This window comes from Salvelinus sp. IW2-2015, linkage group LG18 (genome assembly GCF_002910315.2).
Source record: "Salvelinus sp. IW2-2015 linkage group LG18, ASM291031v2, whole genome shotgun sequence".
NCBI lineage: Eukaryota > Metazoa > Chordata > Actinopteri > Salmoniformes > Salmonidae > Salvelinus > Salvelinus sp. IW2-2015.
This window is the reverse complement of record NC_036858.1, coordinates 38,948,745-38,976,035: the sequence shown is the minus strand read 5'-3', so window position 1 is coordinate 38,976,035 and position 27,291 is coordinate 38,948,745. Positions and strand designations below refer to the sequence as shown.

Genomic DNA, 27,291 nt, shown 5'->3' with positions numbered 1-27,291 from the left:
ATCAGCTGTCCATCCTGTCTCCCTCTAGCACTGTCTTAGGCGTCTCACAGTACGGACATTGCAATTTATTGCCCTGGCCACATCTGCAGTCCTCCTCCCTCCTGGCAGCATGCCTAAGGCACGTTCACCCAGATGAGCAGGGACCCTGGCCATCGTTCTTTTGGCGTTTTTCAGAGTCAGTAGAAAGTCCTCTTTAGTGTCCTACCATCTGTAAGCTGTTAGTGTCTTAACGACCATTCCATAGGTGCAAGTTCATTAATTGTTTATGGTTCAATGTTTAAACCCTTTACAATGAAGATATGTGAAGTTATTTTGATTTTTGCGAATTATCTTTAAAAGACAGGATCCTGAAAAAGGGATGTTTCTTTTTTTGCTGAGTTTAGTTAAGCAGTTAGATTAAACAACTCCTTTGTAAGATAAACGCTTTAAAATGAAACATGTATGGAAACAGGTGAATTAACACTCCTCAGTTAGCAGGCTCAAGCAAGCTAAAAACCACAACTAGCAGAAATTGTTAACAAGTTAGAAATGATTTAAACACAATTTGCTGTAGGCTACTATTTACTAGTTAACAAAAAAGCATGTATGTCATATAAAATATATTCACCCCACCCAGTATTGTAATCAAGATTTAGACAGTGTAGTAGTGTTGGCTCAATAGCATCTCATTAGTGTGCAAGATCTTGAGAATCAGCTGTACATGTGATGGAAGAATGCACTGTGCATGCAGAGGGTTGCAATTCCACTGAATTGGGGATAGTTTAACCAAAACATGCCACAAGACCTAGAATTGCCTTATGTGTATCCCACAAAAAAAGGTTCACTGTTATAAGCTAACTTTTTTTAATGAATTTAAGCAAAATTCCCCAAATTCCAGGGTTTAACAATTCAGAAAATTTACCGGAAACTTTCTGACCCTTTGCAACCCTAGCATGATTGGCTGAGATAATGAATAGGCTGGACATGCCGACAGATGAGTTTCAGATTGTTCTGCGGTGTAGCATCTTGTGTCTATAAAATGAGCTGCTCGTTATGCGTAGATTATCCTTTCTACTGCAGTTGTTTCTAAAGATATAACGTTAGCTATGGAGAACTGCAAATATGTTGCTACTGCGCACAATAACATTGCTGTCCTGAATATATCAGGTGATATCTACAAAGGTCAGTGGGAAAAAGTTGTGATGGACAACTTTCTGGAGGCCATGCTAACTCTCTTTGACTCTGAAAATGAATCAGACGATGAGGAAATCCCTGATTTAGGTAAAAAACATTTTAATTGAAGAAGACATTGTAGAGTCTTCTGATGACGGTGATGGGGAAGAAACGGTGATCAACAGTGTTGTTGTCACGGAAGAAATTGGCTGTGTTTTGAAATCAGTAGAACACAACGGGCCAAACAAGCTGTGCAAACTAAACAGAAACGATGAAGAACGTCTTATTTAATGAAAGGGGTTGCAGACTGCCGTGAAGCTTTCATCCAAATATACGGGTAAGAATCTAGCTACAGTTTCAGATATTATACATTTCTAATTTTGTCAGAAAATTGTTTTCATTGCAAATTAAGGCTTGCTGTTAGCTAGCCAGTGGGAGTTTGATGGCTGGCTTGCTAGCTAACGTTAACATTGACAACTTTAGCTATGACAATCGGTTAGTATTGCTAGTAACGCTATTCTATGGATTGGGATTATATTTCCTTTTTTCAGCTAGATAACGTTAACGTGACATGTCTAAACAAAATACCAAGTTAAAGATTGCTGTTACATTCATTTAAGTTTATGAATTGTGTAACGTTAGTGATGTTTTCTCAGAATGCCCTTTCGCATTGCTAGTTATAGCCTAATGTTAGCTGAACCTATTTGGTTAACTCTAGGTAGCTATGACAATCGGTTTGTATTGCTAGTTAAAGCTTGCTGTTAGCTAGCCAGCTGACATTAGATGGGTGGCTAGCTAGCTAACATTACGTGTGTGAAGTGTGTGTAGTGTTGTTATCTCAGAATGCCATTTTGCATCTATTGTATAATAATGCTAAAATATTTGTATCTGGAATTTGTCTTTCAGCACCAGTAGAACACGCCTGACTCTCCTCTGCCAGTCATACAAGGAGAATGGTCTAGTGCCTCCCATCAAAAAGAGAGCTGGCCTAAGCAAGCAAAGGCAGCAGCGCAGTCATCAACTACATGCACCATTTCTTCACCAACTATGGACCTGAATTGTGATAACTGCAGTGGCCAAAACATGGACAAGTTTGTGCTCTGGTATTTGCCTGGGGGACATTCCACAAGCTCCACCCCAATCTGGACCATCACTCCCTGATCACAGGCCACACCAAGTTTGCCCCCGACTGGTGCTTCGGCCTCATCACGCAGCGCTTCAGAAAGACCAGAGTGAACACCTTGTCTGAGATTGCTGGTGTTGTGAAGGAAAGCACTGTGACAGAGGTCAACATCCCACAGCTGGTGGACTGGAGGATGCTACGGTGCTGGTGGAAAGCTATGGCTGGCAACAACACCTGACTCCGTACTTCAGGCCGCTGCCACAGATCAAGCAGTACCAGCACTTCAGGTGAAAAATAATTTTCATTGCATTACATGAGGTTATTCTTCTTATCAAAACTCGGGAGGTGAATTGATGTTGTGCAGGGTTGTAATGTCTTCTGATTTTTTGTTGTTATTCCCTGTTTTACAGTTTCGATGCTCTGGAGCCTGGTGTTGTTGTCGCCAAGGAGTGTTCGGACTGTCAAGACCAGGTTTCAGCTGCTGCGCGACGTTGACATCCTTCCTCCCATAGATGGTCTGCCTGTACAAGCACCACCTGGACTGGACACAGCTAGACAAACGTATATTTTTAAGAAGATCAGGGAGTTTTGCGACAAAGAGGCTATGGACATCACATGCCTTGCACCAAAGTCAAGGGCAGGACAGAAACAGGCTCTCCGAATATAGGTTCCTTTGTTCATGCGTGGTTCGGACGGACCAGTCATCAGCACTATCTGCAGTGCTTCTACTCAAATTACTCTCTCCTAATACATTGCTGCTACAAAGAAAATGTATCCTGATGCTCAGCCACTTTACCCTAGATTGTATGCATATAACTACCTTGTCTATCACTGATATCTTTATTGATATTGTTCTTGTACATACTGTATATTATTTTATTTTGACACTATCTATTTCTGATATTGCTACTATGCAAATAACCATTTGGCTGTACCGTTCACACCTTCTGTAGAGATCCATCCAATTAGCAAGACTTAGCAAAATATTTCTATATAAAATGAATATTGGTATGTGTGGTCATAACATGATTTTGTGACATACCACAACAATATCATGTGACCGTATCAAGTGTCCACCACATAAATATATGGCYGATCTACATAAACAGATGCATGCGCCATATATTTATGTGCTGTACATGTGCACCTCACTCAGTTTGCATGGCCTTAACTTACGTATGGAATACTATGTGATAAGTGCGTGTGTAACAGTATATAAAATATGCTAATGTTCTGGTGGGAAGTATTGGGGCAAGTGGTCAAAAGTAATTAAGTAAAGAAATACTTTAAAGTACAGTCGTGTCAAAGTTTTGAGAATGACACAAATATAATTTTCAAAGTCTACTGCCTCAGTTTGTATGATGGCAATTTGCATATACTCCAGAATGTTATGAAGAGTGATCAGATGAATTGCAATTAATTGCAAAGTCCCTCGTTGCCATGCAAATGAACTGAATCCCCAAAAAACATTTCCACTGCATTTCAGCCCTGCCACAAAAGGACCAGCTGACATCATATCAGTGATTCTTCTGTTAACGAGCACAAGATCACTCTGTCATGCTGATTGAGTTCGAATAACAGACTGGAAGCTTCAAAAGGAGGGTGGTGCTTGGAATCATTGTTCTTCCTCTGTCAATCAGGGTTACCGGCAAGGAAACACGTGCCGTCATCATTGCTTTGCACAAAAAGGGCTTCACAGGCAAGGTATTGCTGCCAGTAAATTGCACCTAAATCAACCATTTATCAGATCATCAAGAACTTCAAGGAGAGCGGTTCAATTGTTGGGAAGAAGGCTTCAGGCCGCCCAATAAAGTCCAGCAAGCGACAGGACCGTCTCCTAAAGGTATTCAGCTGCGAGATCGGGGCACCACCAGTACAGAGCTTGCTCAGGAATGGCAGCAGGCAGGTGTGAGCGCATCTGCACGCACAGTGAGGTGAAGACTTTTGTAGGATGGCCTGGTGTCAAGAAGGGCAGCAAAGAAGCCACTTCTCTCCAGGAAAAACATCAGGGACAGACTGATATTCTGCAAAAGGTACAGGGATTGGACTGCTGAGGACTGGGGTAAAGTCATTTTCTCTGATGAACCCTTTCCGATTGTTTGGGGCATTCGGAAAAAAGCTTGTCCGGAGAAGACAAGGTGAGCGCTACCATCGGTCCTGTGTCATGCCAACAGTAAAGCATCCGGAGACCATTCATGTGTGGGGTTGCTTCTCAGCCAAGGGAGTGGGCTCACTCACAAATTTGCCTAAGAACACAGCCATGAATAAAGAATGGTACCAACAAATCCTCCGAGAGCAACTTCTCCCAACCATCCAGGAACAGTTTGGTGACAAACAATGCCTTTTCCAGCATGATGGAGCACCTTGCCATAAGGCAAAAGTGATAACTAAGTGGCTCGGGGAACAAAACATCAATATTTTGGGTCCATGGCCAGGAAACTCACCAGACCTTAATCCCATTGAGAACTTGTGGTCAATCCTCAAGAGGGCGGTGAACAAACAAAAACCCACAAATTCTGACAAACTCCAAGCAATGATTATGCAAGAATGGGCTGCCATCAGTCAGGATGTGGCCCAGAAGTTAATTGACAGCATGCCAGGGCGGATGCAGAGGTCTTGAAAAAGAAGGGTCAACACTGCAAATATTGACTCTTTGCATCAACTTCATGTAATTGCCAATCAAATCCTTTGACACTTATGAAATACTTGTAATTATACTTCAGTATTCCATAGTAACATCTGATAAAATTCCTAAAGACACTGAAGCAGCAAACTTTGTGCAAATTATATTTGTGTCATTCTCAAAACTTTTGGCCATGACTGTATTTGGCTAAGGTGTATGTAAACGTTTGACTTCAACTGTATATACCACTATTTCATAAATAAATAAATCATTTTTTTTTGTTTAACTTGGGTCAAACGTTTCGGGTAGTCTTCCACAAGCTTCCCACAATAAGTTGAGTGAATTTTGTCCCATTCCTCCTGACAGAGCTGGTGTAACTGAGTCAGGTTTGTAGGCCTCCTTGCTCGCACACGCTTTTTCAGTTCTGCCAACAAATCTTCTATGGGATTGAGGTCAAGGCTTTGATGGCCACTCCAATACCTTGACTTTGTTGTCCTTAAGCCATTTTGCCACAACTTTGGAAGTATGCTTGGGGTCGTTGTCCATTTGGAAGACCCATTTGCGATCAAGCTTTGACTTCCTGACTGATGTCTTGAGATTTTGCTTCAATATATCCACATAATTTTCCATCCTCATGATGCCATCTATTTTGTGAAGTGCACCAGTCCCTCCTGCAGCAAAGCACCCCCACAAAATGTTGGTGCCACCCCTGTGCTTCACGGTTGGGATGGTGTTCGTCGGCTTGCAAGTCTCCCCCTTTTTCCTCCAAACATAGTGATGGTCATTATGACCAAACAGTTCTATTTTTGTTTCATCAGACAGAGGGCATTTCTCCAAAAAGTATGATCTTTGTCCCCATGTGCAGTTGAAAACAGTAGTCAGACTTTTTGATGCCAGTTTTGGAGCAGTGGCTTCTTCCCTGCTGAGCGGCCTTTCAGGTTATGTCGATATAGGACTCGTTTTACTGTGGATATAGATACTTTTGTACCTGTTTCCTCCAGCATCTTCCAAGGTCCTTTGCTGTTGTTCTGGATTGAGTTGCACTTTTCGCAACAAAGTACGTTAATCTCTAGGAGACAGAACGCCCTCCTTCCTGAATGGTATGACGGCTGCGTGGTCACGTGGTGTTTATACTTGTGTACTATTGTTTGGACAGATGAACGTGGTACCTTCAGGCATTTGGAAATTGCTCCCAAGGATGAACCAGACTTGGTAGCACTACAATTTTCTTTCTGAGGTCTGGCTGATTTCTTTTGATTTTCCCATGATGTCAAGCAAAGAGGCACTGAGTTTGCAGGTAGGCCTTGAAATACATCCACAGGTACACCTCCAATTGACTCAAATGATGTCAATTAGCCTATCAGAAGCTTCTAAAGCCATGACATCATTTTCTGGAATTTTCCAAGCTGTTTAAAGGCACAGGCAATTTAGTGTATGTAAACTTCTGACCCACTGGAATTATGATACTGTGAATTATAAGTGAAATAATCTGTCTGTAAACAATTGTTGGAAAAATGACTTGTGTCATGCACAAAGTAGATGTCCTAACCGACTTGCCAAAACTATAGTTTGTTAGCAAGAAATTTGTGAAGTGGTTGAAAAACAAGTTTAAATGACTCCAACCTAAGTGTATGTAAACGTTTGACTTTAACTGTATATGCACTACCGTTCAAAAGTTTGTATCTGGGCTAGCTAAAGCCAACTTCATAAAATTGCTAGGTGGCTAGTTATATTACAGAGAAACAACAAAAAGTAATATATATATTTTTTTACATATATACTTTTTTAACAGGACAAATCTGAGTGGGCACGTGCCCCTGTGCCCCCTATGGGCATGACGCCTCTGATGACATCTACAGAGTATTAAACTGTACCTTCACTAAAGCTTCAATAATCTCAACATGTTTTGCTATTAGCCTATTGTCTATCTGACTCACTGTGCCACAAACTCATCATAACATGTTATCTGCATCTCTATTGGACGATAGCAGTAGTKTGCTTCCGCAGGCTGAGAGAGTTCTCTCCACACCTCCAACAGATRCCTGGCAAACAGAGAACATTCCCAATCCCAGAGTGATGCTGGAATCCCCCGTAGGCACGACTGGATCTGCTCCAAACTTCACAGGACAGGTGTGAGACCCCTCCTCATGGAAACYAAATAACAGCTTGGAGTCACAACTCCCTGTGCGGGCATTTCTCCTGTTACATTTGTGTTACATGGACATTTGTGATACGGCAGCTTTAGTCATTTGCCCAGGAGATTTCACATTTGTGTATACACTGTTTCTTTCCCYAAGTGTGCAGTTAGGTTTAATGTGTTAAACGTGCTGTGTCAGCCAAGTCTACCCTAGGGAGAAATTGAAATGCCTTGTAGCAAGAGGTGCTTTGATGTAATTATGTCTTTAGCTCTCTCACTCACTCTCTCTCTCTCTCATATTTCTCCTAACAATTTCTCTATCCTTTTCTCTCTCCCCATCCCTTTTGAGGAAACCTGGAGCTCTGGAGTTATTGACAGACAGGTCATGGCAGGGATGTGAAAGAGATGAAAAGGCATAGAATGCACTGGTCTGCACTGTAAATGTAATGCTCCGTCACACTTGAAAGTGCACATTCCACTTTCAAAAATGTGTGTTTTGACATTAAATTCAAACAGCTATGTATTATATTTGACATTACTCCCTAACTGAAATGATTGCCAAAAGTCAATGACTAGGCTACTGAAGTCTATTTTTGCTTTACCATAAAAAGCATATCTGAAGCATAGGCATACAAAAACATAAACCCAAAGAGAGGAGGGAGAGAGGGAGACAAAGAGACAGCGAGTACTGTTCAGCTTTTAGACAGAAAAAGGGTGGGAAAAAAACTGAATTCCATTTTTGTTTGGTTTTTACCTTTATTTAACTAGGCAAGTCAGTTAAGAACAAATTCTTATTTACAATGACTGCTTACCGGGGAACAGTGAGTTAACTGCCTTGTTCAGGGGCAGAACGACAGATTTTAACCTTGTCAGCTCAGGGATTCGATTCCAGCAACCTTTCAGTTACTGGACCAACGCTCTAACCACTAGGTTACCTGTAATCCCCAAAACCATGTAGTGGTTGTTTTCTAGCATCTGTTTACTGCATGGCGTTTACTGCATGGAGTTCACAACACTGGAATAAAAAAAAGTCCTCCACACAGTCCTCCAGAGATTCAGCTGCTCACCCATATTACAGAGGATGACTAGCACACATAGGACTGGTCAATATCTCAACAGTTTATTGATTCTGCCTAGGGCTGTGGCGGTCACACAATTTCATCAGCCAGTGATTTGTCAAGCAAATAACTGTCAGTCTCACGGTAATTGACCGTTGTAATTAACCTAAACACATTTAGCATCTCCTGGCTTCKACACCTAAATGCCACTGATGCTGAAATTTGGAACATCACTTCAAAAAGTCTAACAAATCTGTAATATAGCCTACACCTTCACAATAAATCCATTATTTATTTCAGACAGGTCTAAAGAAACATAATATGAAGAAAGTGTAGTCTATTTCAGAACAGAATAGCATACTCTGAGTTATCCGTATGTTAGGTCCTGATCTGGCTATGCCATACGGCTGTGGGCTACACTAGCTCATTTAGCAGACAAGATTTGCTTAGAATTCCGTGGCATTATTTTATAGTTGTTGTTCKAAGATGGCGTAGCAGTCAGACGTCTTTGTCTTTGTCCTGTCGTGTCCCTTGTATATATKTTGTTACATATTTTTCTWCACATATCTTTTTWAAATATTTCCCTAAACCTCAACTTCTAAATACTCTCCTGCCACCCACCTCACCCAATGTGGCGTGGATCTGCTTTTTCCTYAAGTATTTCTATTTACTTCGGTTCTGGAATCRCTCAACTGAAGCTAGCCAGCTAACTACCTACCAGCTATRAGTTAGCAAACCTCTCTCCATATCCCCGGATTCCTACCGCAAACTCTGAACATTTTCATCTGGATCTTCGCAACTAGCTAACCGCAATCCCGGGTGACCACTCCTGGCTAGCGTTTCKATCCCGGAGCAAGCACCAATTAGCCTGAAGCTAGCCCGGCCAGGGCTCCTGTGCTACCTCCGAAGCCCACTCCTGGGCTACAATATCCGGACCCCTTCTACTGCCGGTACGGGGCACGGAACCCCGCCGATCCTCTACGACTGGAATACCGACATAATCTGCCCGAGGACTCCAACAGGCCCCTCAGGCGCGACGCCCGCTGAAGGCCCATTCTGCTAACCTGCTAGGCCTGCTAGCTACCTAGAGCTACCTGGAACCCTACTAATTCCACGACTGGTCTATCGACGTCACCGCACGAAGAGGCAAAAACAGACTTACCCCCATCGCTACGTCCCCCAAAGGCTAACTTGCTAGCCCCGGTCTGCTAACTGCTAGCTTGCCTGCCCCGGTCTGCTAACTGCTAGCTTGCCTGCCCCGGTTTGCTAACTGCTAGCTTACCTACTACGGTCTGCTAACTGCTAGCCCCTGCTAACTGCTTGCTTGCTAACCCGGTCTGCTAACTGCTAGCTTGCCAGCCCAATTCTGCTAACTGCTAGCTTGTTTAGCCCCGGCCTACTAACTGTTAGCTTGTTAGCATCGGCCTGCTAACTGTCTGAATCGCCATGTCCCCAGTCACTCCAACCACTCACTGGACCCATATGTTCACTTGGCTACGCATGCCTCTCTCTAATATCAATATGCCTCGTCTATTACTGTCCTGGTTAGTAATTACTGTCTTATTTCACTGTAGAGCCACTAGCCCTGCTCAATATGCCTTAACCAACCATGTTGTTCCACCTCCTACATATGTGATGACATCACCTGGTTTAAATGTCTCTAGAGACTATATCTCTCTCATCATTACTCAATGCCTAGGTTTACCTCCAATGTACTCACATCCTACCTTAGCTTTGTCTGTACACTATGCCTTGAATCTATGCTATCGTGCCCAGAAACCTGCTCCTTTTACRCTCTGTTCCGAACGTGCTAGATGGACAGTTCGTATAGCATCTGTTCCTCTGGTGATGTAGAGGTTAATCCAGGTCCTGCAGTGCCTAGCTCCACTCCCACTCCCCAGGTGCTCTCATTTGCTGACTTCTGTAACCGTAAAAGCCTTGGTTTCATGCATGTTAACATTAGAAGCCTACTCCATAAGTTTGTTTTACTCACTGCTTTAGCACACTCTGCCAACCCGGATGTCTTAGCCGTGTCTGAATCCTGGCTTAGGAAAACCACCAAAAACCCCGAAATCTCCATCGCTAACTATAACATTTTCCGCCAAGATAGAACTGCCAAAGGGGGCGGTATTGCAATCTACTGCAAAGATAGCCTGCAGAGTTCTGTATTACTATCCAAGTCTGTACCCAAACAATTCGAGCTTCTACTTCTAAAAATGCACCTTTCCAGAAACAAGTCTCTCACTGTTGCCGCTTGCTATAGACCTCCCTCTGCACCCAGCTGTGCCCTCGATACCATTTGTGAATRGATTGCCTCCCAACTATCTTCTGAGCTCGTGCTACTAGGTGACCTAAACTGGGACATGCTTAACACCCCGGCCATCCTACAATCTAAACTTGATGCCCTCAATCTCACTCAAATTATCAATGAACCTACCAGGTACAACTCCAAATCCGTAAAAACGGGCACCCTCATAGATGTCATCCTAACTAACTCGCCCTCCAAATACACCTCTGCTGTTTTCAGTCAAGATCTCAGCGATCACTGCCTCATTGCCTGCATCCGTAATGGGTCTGAGACCAAACGACCACCCCTCATCACTGTCAAACGCTCCCTAAAACACTTCTGCGAGCAGGCCTTTCTAATCGACCTGGCCGGGGTATCCTGGAATGACATTGACCTCATCCCGTCAGTAGATGATGCCTGGCTATTCTTTAAAAAAGTGCCTTCCTCGCCATCTTAAATAAACATGCCCCATTCAATTTTTTTTTAACTAGGAATAGATATAGTCCTTGGTTCACTCCAGACCTGTCTGCCCTTYACCAGCACAAAAACATCCTGTGGCGTTCTGCATTAGCATCGAATAGCCCCCGTGATATGCAACTTTTCAGGGAAGTTAGGAACAAATATACACAGGCAGTTAGGAAAGCTAAGGCTAGCTTTTTCAAACAGAAATTTGCATCCTGTAGTACTAACTCAAAAAAGTTCTGGGACACTGTAAAGTCCATGGAGAATAAGAGCACCTCCTCCCAGGTGCCCACTGCTCTGAGGCTAGGAAACACTGTCACCACCGATAAATCCACTATAATTGAGAATTTCAAWAAGCATTTCTCTACGGCTGGCCATTCTTTCCACCTGGCTACCCCTACCCCGGTCAACTGCCCGGCACCCTTCACAGCAACCCGCCAAAGCCCCCACCACTTCTCCTTCACCCAAATCCAGATAGCTGATGTTCTGAAAGAGCTGCAAAATCTGGACCCCTACAAATCAGCCGGGCTAGACAATCTGGAACCTCTCTTTCTAAAATTATCTGCCGAAATTGTTGCAACCCCTATTACTAGCCTGTTCAACCTKTTTTCGTATCGTCTGAGAGTCCCAAAGATTGGAAAGCTGCCGCGGTCATCCCCCTCTTCAAAGGGGGTGACACTCRAGACCCAAACTGCTACAGACCTATATCTATCCTACCCTGTCTTTCTAAGGTCTTRGAAAGCCAAGTTAACAAACAGATTACCGATCATTTCGAAACCCACCGTACCTTCTCCGCTATGCAATCTGGTTTCAGAGCTTGTCGTGGATGCACCTCAGCCACGCTCAAGGTCCTAAACGACATCATAACCGCCACCGATAAGAGACATTACTGTGCAGCCTTCTTCATCGACCTGGCCAAGGCTTTCGACTCTGTCAATCACCACATTCTTATTGGCAGACTCGACAGCCTTGGTTTCTCAAATTATTGCCAAATTATTGCCATAACGTTTAGCTTAACATGTTGATAAACTATTAGGCTATTTCTTCACATTATAAGCGCTCATGCGCTCATGGTAGTAAGCTATAAGCATGAATGTTCCATTATCGGAAAACACCATTATCAAAAGTGACCGCAAATGCAATTATGCATGTTATGGTTTTATTATAAAGGTGGATTTTTATGGTGAAAATTATCTTCCCAAACCTTGAAACTCACATGCTGCATATGTATGCCAGTTAGGCTCTACACCCCTTGTAAAGCAGATAAATGTACTTACATTTTAAGAAGTTATTTGCCACCTTAGTTGTGATACAAACCTACAACAGCCCTAATCCTGCCTTCCGTTGCTTAACTCTGATGTGAGCCTGTACTGAATTTTTATCAAGGTTTCATGATTAGTAGGCTACTTTCACACTCGAAATGACCTCAAAGCTCTTGGGATTCTGGATAGAAGTTTTCAAAAGTGAAGAAACTTGTTATGGAGCCAGCTTACAGTATGTCAGGAGGAAACTAGGGCAGCAGACAAATTACAGTGCAGACAGAGGAGATGATCTGATTCTGCTCCAATGCCTCAACCCAAAAATAAGGCGACTATGGGACCTTTAGAGGAGTTTCCATCCAAGTGGAGAGCGAAGGGAAAGCGGGCCAACTTGCATATGCCACAATCCCCCAGTGGAATGTCATGATCTCTGTGTTATGTCTTCTGTGATCCAAGGGTGTGGAGCGGGGAAGATTATTTCYGGTAGAATCTCTGTTTGACTCAGGATAATTTCTGTGTAGCTCAAAATGTGTGGGTCAAACCATTTCCCTCAGCCACACACCTGAAAAGATGTTGTAGGAATGCTCAGCATCATTTTACARCCAACATTATTAAAGCCTTTATTGAGTTAAATTTCAGGAACCGGTGAGAAATGTGATGACTTATTATGTGTTTTACACTCAGCAAAAGATGAGGGAAGAGTCAACCTGATTTAAAAAATGGTTTCTAGTGATTTATGATTGCATCCCCGAGGAGCAGTAAAGAGCTCCGATGAGTGTGCTAGAGAGTTTGGCAACATTAGGAGTAAGTGTACGTKAACCATCACCATACTTCATCTTAAAGACAAATTTCTAGCTAAGCTAGTAAACACTGGCTAACAATACTACACAGCTAGCTGTCAGGAGCTACTGCATCTTGAAAACAGACAACATACCATGTCAGGTAATTTCATAAACACATGAAAAAGTGTGGCTTCACGTCACAACTGTCTACACACCATCCACAAAGTATTGAGCTGAGATGTAATTATTTCTTAATAAAGTATATTATGATCCCTTGGCGAGCCAGAGAGTGCAAAGCATGTTCCTGTTCCCTGCAAGCGTCTAACTGAACAGTGTGATTGAGCTTAAAGGACAGAGAACAGAGCTGAGCTTCAAATGAACTGGAGGTGTCTGTTGGCACCATGGCACAAACACTAACTCAAACAGACAGGGTTTGTTTCTACTTAGCAGAAAACAAGAATTGAAGAGTGATCAGATGGGCCACTAGAAGATTTCATAGAATAGAGAGGAATTAAGGAGTGGATCATGTATACTAACTATTGCTAGATTTCTACAACATTAGTAGCCCTAAATAAGTACAATAAAATGTAATAATGTTACAWCCGGCCGTGACCAGGAATCCCATAATCCCATAGCACAATTGGCCCAGCGTCGCCTGGGTTAGGGGAGGGTTTGGCCGCCCTTATCTCTCTCTTTCATCATCTTTGGTGGTCATTTCACTCCCCAGTGGCCTTCCCTCATTCATGATCATGACTTCCCCTTCATTCCACCCAGTGCATGTTGGGATTGGGCATGCCGTCTCCTCAGCTGGATACTATACTCCCATGGAGGTTGCAAATATCACTGGCCTGGAAGAATGACTTCCAGGAGACTCAATCACTCCATCAGTGTTCAGTGTTTTCATCTACAGATCTATAAAGCACACCAGCAAGAGTAGCAGCTGCTATTGCGTCAGCTAATGGGSTTCCTAATAAAATACGAAATACCAAGCCTGTGTGAACGTATCATTCTCAAATTGGGCTACAATAGAATCAAGCTTTAAACTTAACTGGTTCCGGAAAAACACAAAACATTGTTCAGAATCAGGATTTGGAGATGTTGGTGAAGATAACTAACCCTGTTAACTGTAATGTTATAATCGTGGTTGTGAGAGACAAGTGGAGAATCCATMTTGTGGATCATCCAATGAGTCTGCCCTTCTTGCTGTACCTGGTCCCACAATGATAAAATATACATCTGCATCATATACTTTCAGTCAGTGCATTCAATATGAGGGCTAAACAACACCATAACTMATTAATGGACCATACAGTATGCCTATGTTTAAAGACCTATAAGGGACTTGTAAAAGGCAGTATCTCCACCCATTCCTTGTGTGGACAGCTGTTGACCGTTGCTCCTCACTGATTAGCACAGACAGTGAGCCAGAGCCAGCAGCAGTGATCTCTGGACAAGACTAATATTTACAGAGACAGGGGAGACGCTATGTTTCCATCAAACAGAGCAGGATAGCAGGATTTTCCTGGCTATTACCAAGGGCCCCTGGAACAAAGGGTTTCCTCTGCGGCCTTCACAGTCATGAGACCTGTAATACAGTCCGGCTGGACATAACAAACAAGGTTTTACTGGCCATAATGTGGTTGTCTGACCTATCTACCTCGCTTTTAAGGCAGCAGGTAGCCTAGTGGTGGCAGYTAGCCTAGTGGTTAGCGCGTTGGACTAGTAACTGAAAGGTTGCAAGATCAAATCCCTGAGCTGACAAGGTAAAAAATCTGTCGTTCTGCCCCTGAACAAGGCAGTTAACCCACTGTTCCTAGGCCGTCATTGAAAATAAGAATTTGTTRTTAACCGACTTGCCTAGTAAAATATCAAAATAAAAAGGATAAGAGCKTCTTCCAACTGTGAAATGCAATGTAATAAAAATGTAAAGTGTAATAAGAGAGTATCAGACAGGGTTTCACAGAGACTTGATGCCGATTTATGCACATACAGCACATTTACTTCCTACCATTAAAGAGACAGGAGAGTCCACCCTGTTCAGAGCTGTGGTGGGCTCTCCTTATGTGTCTTTTTGGGTTTCAATTGGAATGTTTGGGATCAGCAGCCCAAGAAGTTTCCCTCGAGGGCATTGATGTCCCTCCAACCGATTAAGAGGCAACTTCACCCRACAGCCAATCTCTCAGCCTGAGGTCATTTTTTCCTCTCTCACCAATAGTCTGCAGGACGTATGACAGATGTGCAATGGGATTTRCCCTACTTCCGTCAAGAACCAGTGGTCTTCAATGGGACCATTCAGTTGGGGCTTCCCCTGATTGAAACATAATTACACTGAGAGCATTGAGGTTTGACTCCCCATTGAGCACCAGATGGCCATCACAAAAACATTTATGTTGGTCTCATCTCATAGAGAACCTCATAGCAATGTTTTTTGCAACATATTGCAATATATCATAAGTATTATCATCCATTTAGAGGGCAGCAGGTCAGTTTGTTAGGAAATCCATTGAACCTCCATGGACAGGGTTGGGAAAAGGTGAGTGATATGCATGGTAAGAAAAATAGCTGTGTGAGATGTTATAGCATACAGATGAACTGTTTTTAATACAAGTTCACCTTACTATAAGTTTAAGATGATTGACTGCATGATCAAACAGATACTGGGGAATGGTTCTACATCATTGTTCTATGGTGAAACTTACCTGGAGATCAAAGAATTTGCTGTATCTCCTGTAGATGACATGAGAGGTGGAGTCAGAGTATGTGACATTGATGAGGTACACCTACGGAAGTAAACACACAAGGAAGACTTATTAACAACAAAGTCCCAATCATCAAAGACACATAATATCACTTAGTTTTGACTGTCCCCAAACTTACATAGAGCATTCCCTTCAGACTAAACTTCAAGAGGTCAGTAGAGGTCAAGTTAACTCATTAGGCCTGTCTGTCAGCACACACCTCATTTGAATCCTGTGTGGGGTTATAGAGGGGGTCAACAGGTTTTAACCATTTGKCACTTTATTCTGGGTTTGAAATTCAAACAACTCAAGGAAATAATCCAATATWTACACTTCATTGGCTCTTACATTGATAGTAACTCTAGCTAGTTAAGTTACATTTCCGAGCATTTTACAATCTTGTTTTGTCAGACTCTAGTCTACAGCCATGGCATGAATTCCACAGGGGGCTGTTGGCTATAACTATATGGCTAGAGTGGGAGCTCTCCCTGGCACTCACTATGTGCCACAAACACTTGGGCACACCCTTTCWTCTACTGCAGAAACATATGCTATTGTTCTGCATTTGCATGTGAGTTTTGAGTGTTGTTACACATGGCTACAATCTGTAAAAATGTAAGTGTCCTACGTGAAATCAAGTCTTGATTTTACATCATTGTTCACTACAGAAATAATGTGTTGCAGGGTGGAACAAGTTCCTGTGCAGTTAATTGAGTGCTGACGGCATGACCAAATGCCTTGGATAATGTGTTTAGAAAACAGTGCCTTAAAGTGTGGTAAATACAGTACCCTTTGAGAATGTCTATGAGAATGCATAGAGAGTACATTTTGAGCTGTGCAGTAAATGGTAATGTCAGTTCTGACACCTAATTTGTTCGTATGACATACCTTTAGTATATTTATTATGGCAGTGTTTTGGACCCAACATAGTACTGCTGAATGTACAATACAGATGTAGGATTTTAATTTGAGCCAGTTTGATACAGTAGGAAAATAATAATGCAGCAACAGAAAATGTGAATAATAAATACATTTTTCATAAGGGAAAATCAAGTCCGAAATTTCAAAGTGGAAATTCTAAACTTCAGATGCCTTTTTAAACCTGAAATACACTACATGTTTTACATTCCCTGTATTTCAGGAAAGTTCTCCTGGAACAGGGTGATCAAATTAAGATCCTACATTTGTAAAAAAAAAAAATTAAAATTAAAATAATAATAATCACATTCCTTTAAAATAATAATGGGTTGCAAACTTGCAATAAAATCCAACATGGTATCTGTCCATATCCACATCACTCTGCATGCAAGTCAGCATAATATCTGCATGACTAGCAAATTCTCAAGACTTTGTCAGAGGTCAAATTCTACTAAATATCTCCATGATGGCAGGATATTAAGCAAACATGCCTGCCATTAAAGCTAGGGTATGTGGATACTGTTATTACGTATTCTTAGTAGCTAAAAGCCAAAGGACATAGGACTTTGTCCAAGGCAAGTGAAACAAAGGGTTGTCAATACTTGTCAATTTCCCATTTGATTCATATATAGTATAGATCATTTTGTCATTTTAACAACATTTCTTTTTGGATCTATCGCCAAGTTCAGTGGTAATACTGTAGTTTCCAAMGGCTCTCCCAGTTGTGTCCAGTCTCCCTCTCTTGCCCATGCAAGGAAGTCACACTGGAACCTTGGACACAAAAGACAAAGGTTTGCTTCTTTCCTCTCTATAAAACAGGATAAGCATTTTTCAGTTGCTTAGCTCATAGACAATGAGATGTGTTGTATGTTTTCCTCACTGGACTTCCCAGSCTAGCAGCATCTCCTCATGTGACACCCCAGGGGGAAGGATTTGCACTGGGCTTAGGGCCCTCAGGGAGGACTGGTTACATTGATCCTCTCTCTGTTTAATTAATTAACTCTGCTTAATTAATCGTATTGGACCTGGGGGACTAATTTATTTTCCTCCCTAGAGACTAGCATTGTTTCCACTTGTCCCAGTGCATTAATTCTACAATATGGATAACTGAGGTTCTTACTTATTGACAGAAGAATGACCACAAAAGTATAATACAAGAATAAACCTGTGCACGTATTGACAGTAATAGCTCAGACAAAACTTCAATGCATTGTTTATGARCATGAAGCACAAGCCAAGTGTCTGGCACTGGCAGAGACAAATAGAGTACTCACGTAATGTTTAGAGGGATTCCGCCTCTTCTGCACATCCAAAACTTTCACTTCAAGGACCGTGCGGACTTGCATCTTGAACTTCAAAAATTATCATACAATCCTGTAATCCAGCTGACAGAAAATGAGTAATGTGGGGGCTCCTCTTATTGTCAAAAAGAAAGTTTCAGCAGGTCAATCTATCAAAGCGCAAATCTCCCTATAAAGACAATGTAGGCCAAAATAAACATCCATGTTTGTCAAGTTAAGTTTGACGTAGCAATGCGCGTATTGGAGCGCTCAGATCCACTACATCCATACAATCAATGCAAGTTGCCAGCTTCCAGTCGCCGGTTATTTTTGCAGAGCAAGAAAAACTGTAAACAACACACTGAACAGAGGGAGGATAGCGGATTCGCGAGCGCATAATGCAGAGCACTGCTCAGCTTCAGCCCTCCTTCGAAGAAAAGTAGGTTGGACCTTCTGTTCTTCTTCTTCTTCGGGGTATCATGGTGTTAGCACATTTTGTTCGTGCAAGCCGCGGTAATATGTGTTCAGTCTCCTTACATTTTGTGATACAAAAAATAAAAATGATGATGCAAAATTGTAATAATAATAATAAGTGCACCACCAACTAATCCTACACCTACAGTCGGAAGTTTAGTACATACCTACACGTACGCTATGGTCACATGACGCAGGCCTCCTAACTGTCCCTAGAATTTCTAAGCAAACAGCTGGAGGCAGGGCTTTCTCCTATAGAGCTCCATTTTTATGGAATGGTCTGCCTACCCATGTGAGAGACGTAGACTCGGTCTCAACCTTTAAGTCATTATTGAAGACTCATCTCTTCAGTAGGTCCTATGATTGAGTGTAGTCTGGCCCTGGAGTGTGAAGGTGAACGGAAAGGCACTGGAGCAACGAACCGCCTTTGCTGTCTCTGCCTGGCCAGTTCCCCTCTCTCTACTGGCATTCTCTGCCTCTAACCCTATTACAGGGGCTGAGTCACTGGCTTACTGGTGCTCTTCCATGCCGTCCCTGGGAGGGGTGCGTCACTTGAGTGGGTTGAGTCACTGACGTGATCGTCCTGTCTGAGTTGGCGCCCCCCCCTTGGATTGTGCCGTGGCGGAGATCTTTGTGGGCTATACTCTGCCTTGTCTCAGGATGGTAAATTGGTGGTTGAAGATATCCCTGTAGTGGTGTGGGGGCTGTACTTTGCAAAGTGGGTGGGGGGTTATATCCTGCCTGTTCGGGCCCTGTCCGGGGGTATCATCGGACGGGGCCACAGTGCTCCCGACCCCTCCTGTCTCAGCCTTCAGTATTTATGCTGCAGTAGTTTATTGTCAGGGGGCTGGGTCAGTCTGTTATATCTGGAGTATTTTCCTGTCTTATCCGGTGTCCTGTGTGAATTTAAGTATGCTCTCTCTAATTATTTATTTCTCTCTCTCGGAGGACCTGAGCCCTAGGACCATGCCTCAGGACTACTGACCTGATGACACCTTGCTGTCCCAGTCCACCTGGCCGTGCTGGCCTGCTCCAGTTTCAACTGTTCTGCCTGTGGCTATGGAACCCTGACCTGTTCACCGGGACGTGCTAACTGTCCCAGACCTACTGTTTTCAACTCTCTAGAGACAGGCAAGAGCGGTAGAGATACTCTGAATGATCGCTATGAAAGTCAACTGACATTTACTGCTGAGGTGCTGACCTGTTGCACCCTCGACAACCTCTGTGATTATTATTATTGACCACTGCTGGTCATCTATGAACATTTGAACATCTTGGCCATGTTCTGTTATAATCTCCACCCGGCACAGCAGAAGAGGACTGGCCACCCCTCATAGCCTGTTCCTCTCTACGTTTCTGCCTAGGTTCTGGCCTTTCCAGGGAGTTTTTCCTTAGCCACCGTGCTTCTACACCTGCATTGCTTGCTGTTGGGGTTTTAGGCTGGGTTCTGTACAGCACTTTGAGATATCATCTGATGTAAGAAGGGCTTTATAAATAAATTTGATTTGAATAAAACTCATTTTTCAACCACTCAACAAATATCTTGTTAACAAACTATAGTTTTGGCAAGTCAGTTAGGACATCTACTTTGTGCATGACACAAGTATTTCCAACAATTGTTTTACAGACAGATTGTTTCACTTCTAATTTACAATTCCAGTTGTCAGCAGTTTACATACTGTAGCACTAACTTGACTGTGCCTTTAAACAGCTTGGAAAATTCCAGAAAATGATGTCATGGCTTTAGAAGCTTCTGATAGGCTAATTGACATCATTTTGAGTCAATTTGGAGGTGTACCTGTGGATGTATTTTCAAGGCCTACATTCAAACTCAGTGCCTGAGTTGACATCATGGGAAATCAAAAAGAAATCAGCACACGTCCTCAGAAAAATAATTGTAGACCTCCACAAGTCTGGTTCATCCTGGGACAATTTCCAAACGCCTGAAGGTACCATGTTCATCTGTACAAAAATAGTACGCAAGTATAAACACCATGAGACCACGCAGCCGTCATACCGCTCAGGAAGGAGACGCATTTCTGTCTCCTAGAGTGAACGTACTCTCCTAGAGATGAAGATACTGGAGGAACAGGTACAAAAGTATCTATATCCACAGTAAAACGAGCCCTATATGATATAACCTGAGAGGCGCTTTGTAGAGCTACCTTTTGCAGCAATTACAGATGCAAGTCTCTTGGGGTATGTCCTCTATAAGCTTGGCACATTAGCCACTGGGATTTTTTCCCTTTCTTCAAGGCAAAACGCCTCCAGCTCCTTCAAGTTGGATGGCTTCCACTGGTGTACAGCAATCTTTAAGTCATACCACAGATTCTCAATTGGATTGAGGTCTGGTCTTTGACTAGGCCATTCAAAGACATTTAAATGTTCCCCTTAAACCACTCGAGTGTTGCTTTAGCAAATGCTTAGGGCCATTGTCCTGCTGGAAGGTGAACCTCCGTCCCAGTCTCAAATCTCTTGAAGACTGAAATAGGTTTCCCTCAAGAATTTCCCTGTATTTAGCGCCATCCATCATTCCTTTAATTCTGACCAGTTTCCCCGTCCCTGCGATGAAAAACATCCCCACAGCATGATGCTGCCACCACTATGCTTCACTGTGGGATGGTATTCTCGGGGTGATGAGAGTGTTGGGTTTGACCAGACATAGCGTTTTCCTTGTTGGCCAAAAAGCTAAATTTTAGTCTCATCTAACCAGAGTACCTTCTTCCATATGTTGTTGAGTCTCCCACATGTCTTTTGGCGAACACCAAACGTGTTTGCTTATTTATTTAAGCAATGGCTTTTTTCTGGCCACTCTTCCGTAAATCCCAGCTCTGTGGAGTGTACGACTTAAAGTGTCTTATGGACAGATAGTCCAATCTTCGCTGTGCAGCTTTGCAGATCCTTCAGGCTTATCTTTGGTCTCTTTGTTGCCTCTGATTAATGCCCACCTTGCCTGGTCCGTGGGTTTTGGTGGGTGGCCCTCTCTTGGTGGGTGGCCTCTCTTGGCAGGTTTGTTGTGGTGCCATATTCTTTCCATTTTTTAATAATGGATTTAATGGTGCTCCATGGGCCGCACCCAGGTGGTGAGGGTAGGTAACAACATCTCCACCCCGCTGATCCTCAACACAAGGGTGCGTTCTGAGCCCTCTCCTGTACTCCCTGTTCACCCACGACTGCGTGGCCATGCACGCCTCCAACTCAATCATCAAGTTTGCGGATGACACTACAGTGGTAGGCTTGATTACCAAACAACGACGAGACGGCCTACAGGGAGGAGGTGAGGGCCCTCAGAGTGTGGTGTCAGGAAAATAACCTCACACTCAACGTCAACAAAACAAAGGAGATGATTGTGGACTTCAGGAAACAGCAGAGGGAGCACCCCCTATCCACATCGACGGGTCAGTAGTGGAGAAGGTGGAAAGCTTTAAGTTCCTCGGTGTACACATCACGTACAAACTGAATTGGTCCACCCACACAGACAGCGTTGTGAAGAAGGCGCAGCAGCGCCTCTTCAACCTCAGGAGGCTGAAGAAATTCGGCTTGTCACCAAAAGCACTCACAAACTTTACAGATGCACAATCGAGAGCATCCTGTCGGCTGTATACCGCCTGGTACGGCAACTGCTCCACCCACAACCGTAAGGCTCCCCAGAGGGTAGTGAGGTCTGCACAACGCATCACCGGGGGCAAACTACTGCCCTCCAGGACACCTACACCACCCGATGTCACAGGAAGGCCATAAAGATCATCAAGGACAACAACACCCAAGCCACTGCCTGTTCAACCCGCTATCATCCAGAAGGCGAGGTCAGTACAGGTGCATCAAAGCAGGACCGAGAGACTGAAAAACAGCTTCTATCTCAAGGCCATCAGACTGTTAAACAGCCACCACTAAACATTTAGCGGCCGCTGCCAACATACTGACTCAACTCCAGCCACTTTAATAATAGGGAATTGATGGAAATTATGTAAAAATGTACCACTACCACTTTAAACAATGCCACTTAATATAATGTTTACATACCCTACATTACTCATCTCATATGTATATGCATATACTGTACTCTATAATCATCTACTGCATCTTGCCATCTTTATGTTATATTAACTATCACTAGCCCTTTAAACTATGCCACTTTATGTTTACATACCCTACATTACTCATTCTCATATGTATATTACTGCACTCTTATACCATCTACTGCATCTTGCCTATGCCGTTCTGTACCATCACTCATTCATATATCTTTATGTACATATTCTTTATCCCTTTACACTTTGTGTGTATAGGTAGTAGTTGTGGAATTGTTAGGTTAGATTACTTGTTGGTTATTACTGCATTGTCGGAACTAGAAGCACAAGCATTTCGCTACACTCGCATTACAATCTGCTAACCATGTGTATGTGACAAATAAAATTTGATTTGATTTGGGATGTTCAAAGTTTTAATATTGTTTTATAACCCAACCCTGATCTGTACTTCTCCACAACTTTGTCCCTGACCTGTTTGGAGAGCTCCTTGGTCTTCATGGTGCCCCTTGCTTGGTGGTGCCCCTTGCTTAGTGGTGTTGCAGACTCTGGGGTCTTTCAGAACAGGTGTATATATACTGAGATCATGTAACAGATCATGTGACACTTAAATTGCACACAGGTGGACTTTATTTAACTAATTATGTGACTTGCACACACCACTTTTTCATTATTTTATTTTTTGAATTTTATTTTTCATTTCACTTCACCAATTGGCCTATTTTGTGTATGTCCATTACATGAAATCCAAATAAAAATCAATTTAAATTACAGGTTGTAATGGAACAAAATAGGAAAAATGCCAAGGCGGTGAATACTTTTGCAAGGCACTGTATGCTCCTAAAAACCAATGAGAAGATGGGAGAGGCAGGACTTGCAGCGCATCAAGCGTCACAAATCAAACCATTTTAGCGCCTGGCTACGCAGACATGTGCGAGCAGTGTGGGTGCAATGATTGAATAACATGTATGTGTACATTTATTTTGCATCGCTCGCGTCGGTGTGGTCAGCATGTTAGAGACATACCCAGAAAGACTCACAGCTGTAATCGCTATCTAAGGTGCTTCTACAAAGTATTGACTCAGGGGTGTGAATACTGATATTTTACTGATATTTTCAATTAATTAAATTAGAAAATAATTCTAACATGTTTTCACCTTGTCATGGGGTCATTATGGGGTATAGATGGGTGAGATAAAAATCAATTTAATCATTTTTGAATTCAGGCTGTAACACAAGAAAATGTGGAATAAGTCAAGGTTTATGAATACTTTCTGAAGGTATTGTATATTACAGATAGGCATAGCTAACATAAAATAGTATCTAACTAAACAATTGTAAATACATTCTCCATGAGAAAGATACTTAACAAATAGTGTCATGACATCTCCCCTTGTTGTCACACCCTGTACTGTTTCACCTGTCTTTGTGCTTGTCTCCACCCCCTCCAGGTGTCACCCATCTTCCTCATTATCCCCAGGCAGAGGTTCGTAAACGGGTCAGAGTCAGGCAGGTACAGAACGGCAGGCAGGCTCGGGGTCAGGGCAGGCAGAATGGTCAAAACCGGGGAAACTAGGAAACAGAACTTGAGAAAGCAGGGAGACGGGAAAAACACGCTGGTAAGAGCTGACAAGACAAGATGAACTGGCAACAGACAAACAGAGAACACAGGTATAACTGCCTGCCGTTCTGTACCTGCCTGACTCTGACCCATTTATGAACCTCTGCCTGTCCTGACCCCGAGCCTGCCTGCTGTTCTGTACCTTATTGACTCTGCCCTGGATTACGGACCTCAGCCTGCCTTTGACCTGACTTTTTCCTGCCTCCTGTTTGGGCAATAAACATCTTTGACTCTAGCTGTCTGCATCTGGGTCTTATCCTGAGTTCTGATACTTGTAGACCCTTGTTTTTTATCAATACAGAGAGAGAGCCTCCTAGATTGGCAATCTTGAGTTCTTCTTAAACAACAACATAGCGATGACATGTAATGTACTGTATATTTGTTTCATTAAATCCAACTTGATCTAATTATGTGTGTACTGTCTTACCTGGTATATAACCATATCAGATTTCACCTTCCTTTCAAAAAACTTGGTCAAGGTTTCATAAAAAACCCAAATAGCGTCTATGATATGGAAGTCTGTAGCTTCTTTATTTCATCTTCCAGAGTCTGGAAGAAGACAATGACAACTGAACATGTAAAGTATATCAGGTCAGGGTCCTATTATGATGGTATATTTATTTTGAATACAAAATTTAAAAGCAGATGTTTTCACAAATAAATCACACCTTTCTGTACTCCTCCTGTTCGTCGTTTAGTTATTTGACTTTCTTTTCATACTCTTTATACATTTTATCTTCCTCTGTCCCCTGAATGTCTTGTTTGGATACAATTAACTCAGGCTGAGGCACCTCCTGCATGTTAAAAAGCACAGGGTCAGAAAACACATTCAAATACATCTCTACAATATGTTTACCTCAAATGACTGCTTCCTCCAGGACAATCCAGTCTAATACATGTTTATCATGTTAACTGTACATTTATTGAATGTTTCAAATTCATTCATATTTAAAGTTGACCACCACCATACCATTCTCAAGATTTTTTTTTTTTAGGTTGAGCCCTCCACCCACCATTTCATCCAGAGCCCTCTCTCTGATATTGTCACTAAGGAAGAAATATAGTAACCAGAATGTCAGTTTCAATTGGTGCCCAAGAAAATAATATCAACATCAATTCACACTGGATTTGTATTGAGAAAACAGCTCACAGTTTTCACAATTTATCAGTGAGTGAGTAAGACCTTGATTGTGTTAGTAATGGTTAATTAGCTGTTAGAATGACCTGTTAGAATGAACATTAAATACGTGGGAGATGGGAAAGATTAATTTGGGAGAAGGTAGGATGCAAGTGCACAGTACCTTGGCCGCCAGCCGTTTTTGTTTCTTCGTTTTCTTCTTCTCCTCTTTCTTTCTCTGTTTTGGGGTGAGGTTCCAACTACCTCAATGAAACCAAGTACACATTTGATCAGGAGCTCTACCCGGGGCAGTCCCGTTTGTTCTCTTATACACAGACAAGTTATATTTGCATGATTTAGCTAATTCATCATTCATAGTTAATTCAACATTAACGTTTGTTTCCTTCATGTGACCGACCAATACTGGGTCATGCATGTGACAGACCAATACCTCATGTGGCTTCTTCTCTCTAAGCTGAGACCTTGAACCTGAGATATCCCTTTCTCAAAACAAGGTTCTGTGCATACTGCCAAATTGCAGATAGTGATAGTGAGGATTCGTTCAATCAGTCCCTTGCATGAACACATAAATTGGTTATTAGAAAAGGACATAAATAGAACACAGAAATTGGTAGAAAAMAATATGGAAACGGGGAGTCACCAATCATAATTTGATGTGAAGTAACTTGTGATTTGGTGGAAATCCAAACCATTAAAGTGGGTCAATAACAACAACAAAAAAATTCAGTCCTCCACAGACTGTGCCCTCCCTGGCCCCTTGTTGTCAGACCGACTGGGCTTCCTCTTCAGGTCCAGCTCTGACATGATCTCGATGATGCGTCTGTTATTATCCTTCATTCAGTTGATCTCCTTCTGCTTGTGCACCCCGTCAAAATCTGTGTTTTCACTTTGTATATGACATCCTAGAATGTAAGTGAAGGTGAGAGGTCATTGTAGAGGTAGGGGTTTGAGCCTCCATGCTGGGCACAGGGGCTACCTGTGAGTGCAGCACTCTCCTTCTCATGGCTTTCCTCTTCTCCGGCCGTGATCCTGCTCTTCGTCTCTAAAATCTCCTGCTGGAGCTGGGGTGTTTCGAAAGAAGATGAGTGGCATGTAAAAAACAAAACATATAGCATGGGGCAATTGCCAATGAAGGAGTGCAGAATGTGCAAAATCTCTAGCAATTGCACTGTGACTAAAAGGACATACATCCCATTCTAACTCATATTTCTGTCAATCATTCAATCTTCTTCATACTCTCCATTCTATGATGTTCATCCTGCTCCTGCTAGTCCGCTCCTTCATGTAGTTTTTCTCCTCATGTTCAGAGTGGAAGGCCTAAGGTAAAGCAAACAAAACACACGGTCTCAAAAAATATCTGTTGCTGCACCTTTGAAAATTATTTCCTTTTGGTTGTGACTCTCAAGTTATAGCTTGCCCTTTGACCTTCATGGAATCCCAGCATTCTCTTGAGGATGCCACGCAGGTAGCACATGGCTAGGTTCTCCAGCTCAATCTCATTTCAGACCTGAAAGGGAGTCAGTCAAAGAATATAATCTCACCCTGTGTGTTTGTGTGTGTTTTACCCTGTTGACCTACTGGTGTTGGCTTCATTCTGTTTAGTATCCGTATACTGTAAGGATATTAGTGGATACATTTATCAGGACTACATGGAAAACAGTACATTGTTTTGCCAGTATATCTGTCAACAATGACTCACCTGAACTGTATGATGGTTATCATATATTTCACATTACATCAGATATCAAATTACACCCAACTAAATCCTTTACTACTCAACATGATGGGACTTGAATGGAATGCAGAAAACACATCACCTTGCACCTGAAGTGCACACAAATAATTTTTAAAAACAACAACAATAAAGCATGTAATGGCACAGTGGCTGAACATTACCCAACTGTGGCTGTTTCCATGTTATGTTACTAATTGTGAAGAAGAAAGTATTATAAACCCACAACACAATAAATGCCACACCGTTGATATCAGTTCTGTGTTATATTCAAATAATGTTGTGTGACACAGCACCCAACATTTCTTCAAAAATGTTATCTGCCTTGCTACAATTCTGGGCATGATCTTTTCAGACTATAACGGATAAAGTTAATCGAGATGTCGCAATCACCAAGGAAAAATGTGCCAACAGCAACACAGCTGCTTTGTGATTCAGTTATTGAAGTATTTGTTAAATGTCAAGGGCCTCACCAATGT

The 27,291-nt window shown here is 42.5% G+C and overlaps 1 protein-coding gene across 2 annotated transcripts in view; it reads right to left on the bottom strand.

Annotated features, from left to right (window-relative positions):
* Positions 1 to 18,254, bottom strand: part of LOC111978462 (SH3 and PX domain-containing protein 2A) — a 108,931-nt gene extending 90,677 nt beyond the window's left edge. For both annotated transcript variants that reach the window (XM_024008542.2, XM_024008540.2), the window contains exons 1-2: positions 17,814 to 18,254; positions 15,583 to 15,663 (exon numbers count right to left, since the gene is read on the bottom strand). In XM_024008542.2, the coding sequence (XP_023864310.2) occupies positions 15,583 to 15,663; positions 17,814 to 17,885 (153 nt within the window). In that variant the 5' untranslated portion in view covers positions 17,886 to 18,254. The remainder of the gene's footprint in view (positions 1 to 15,582; positions 15,664 to 17,813) is intronic.
* Between the last annotated feature and the right edge of the window lie 9,037 nt (positions 18,255 to 27,291).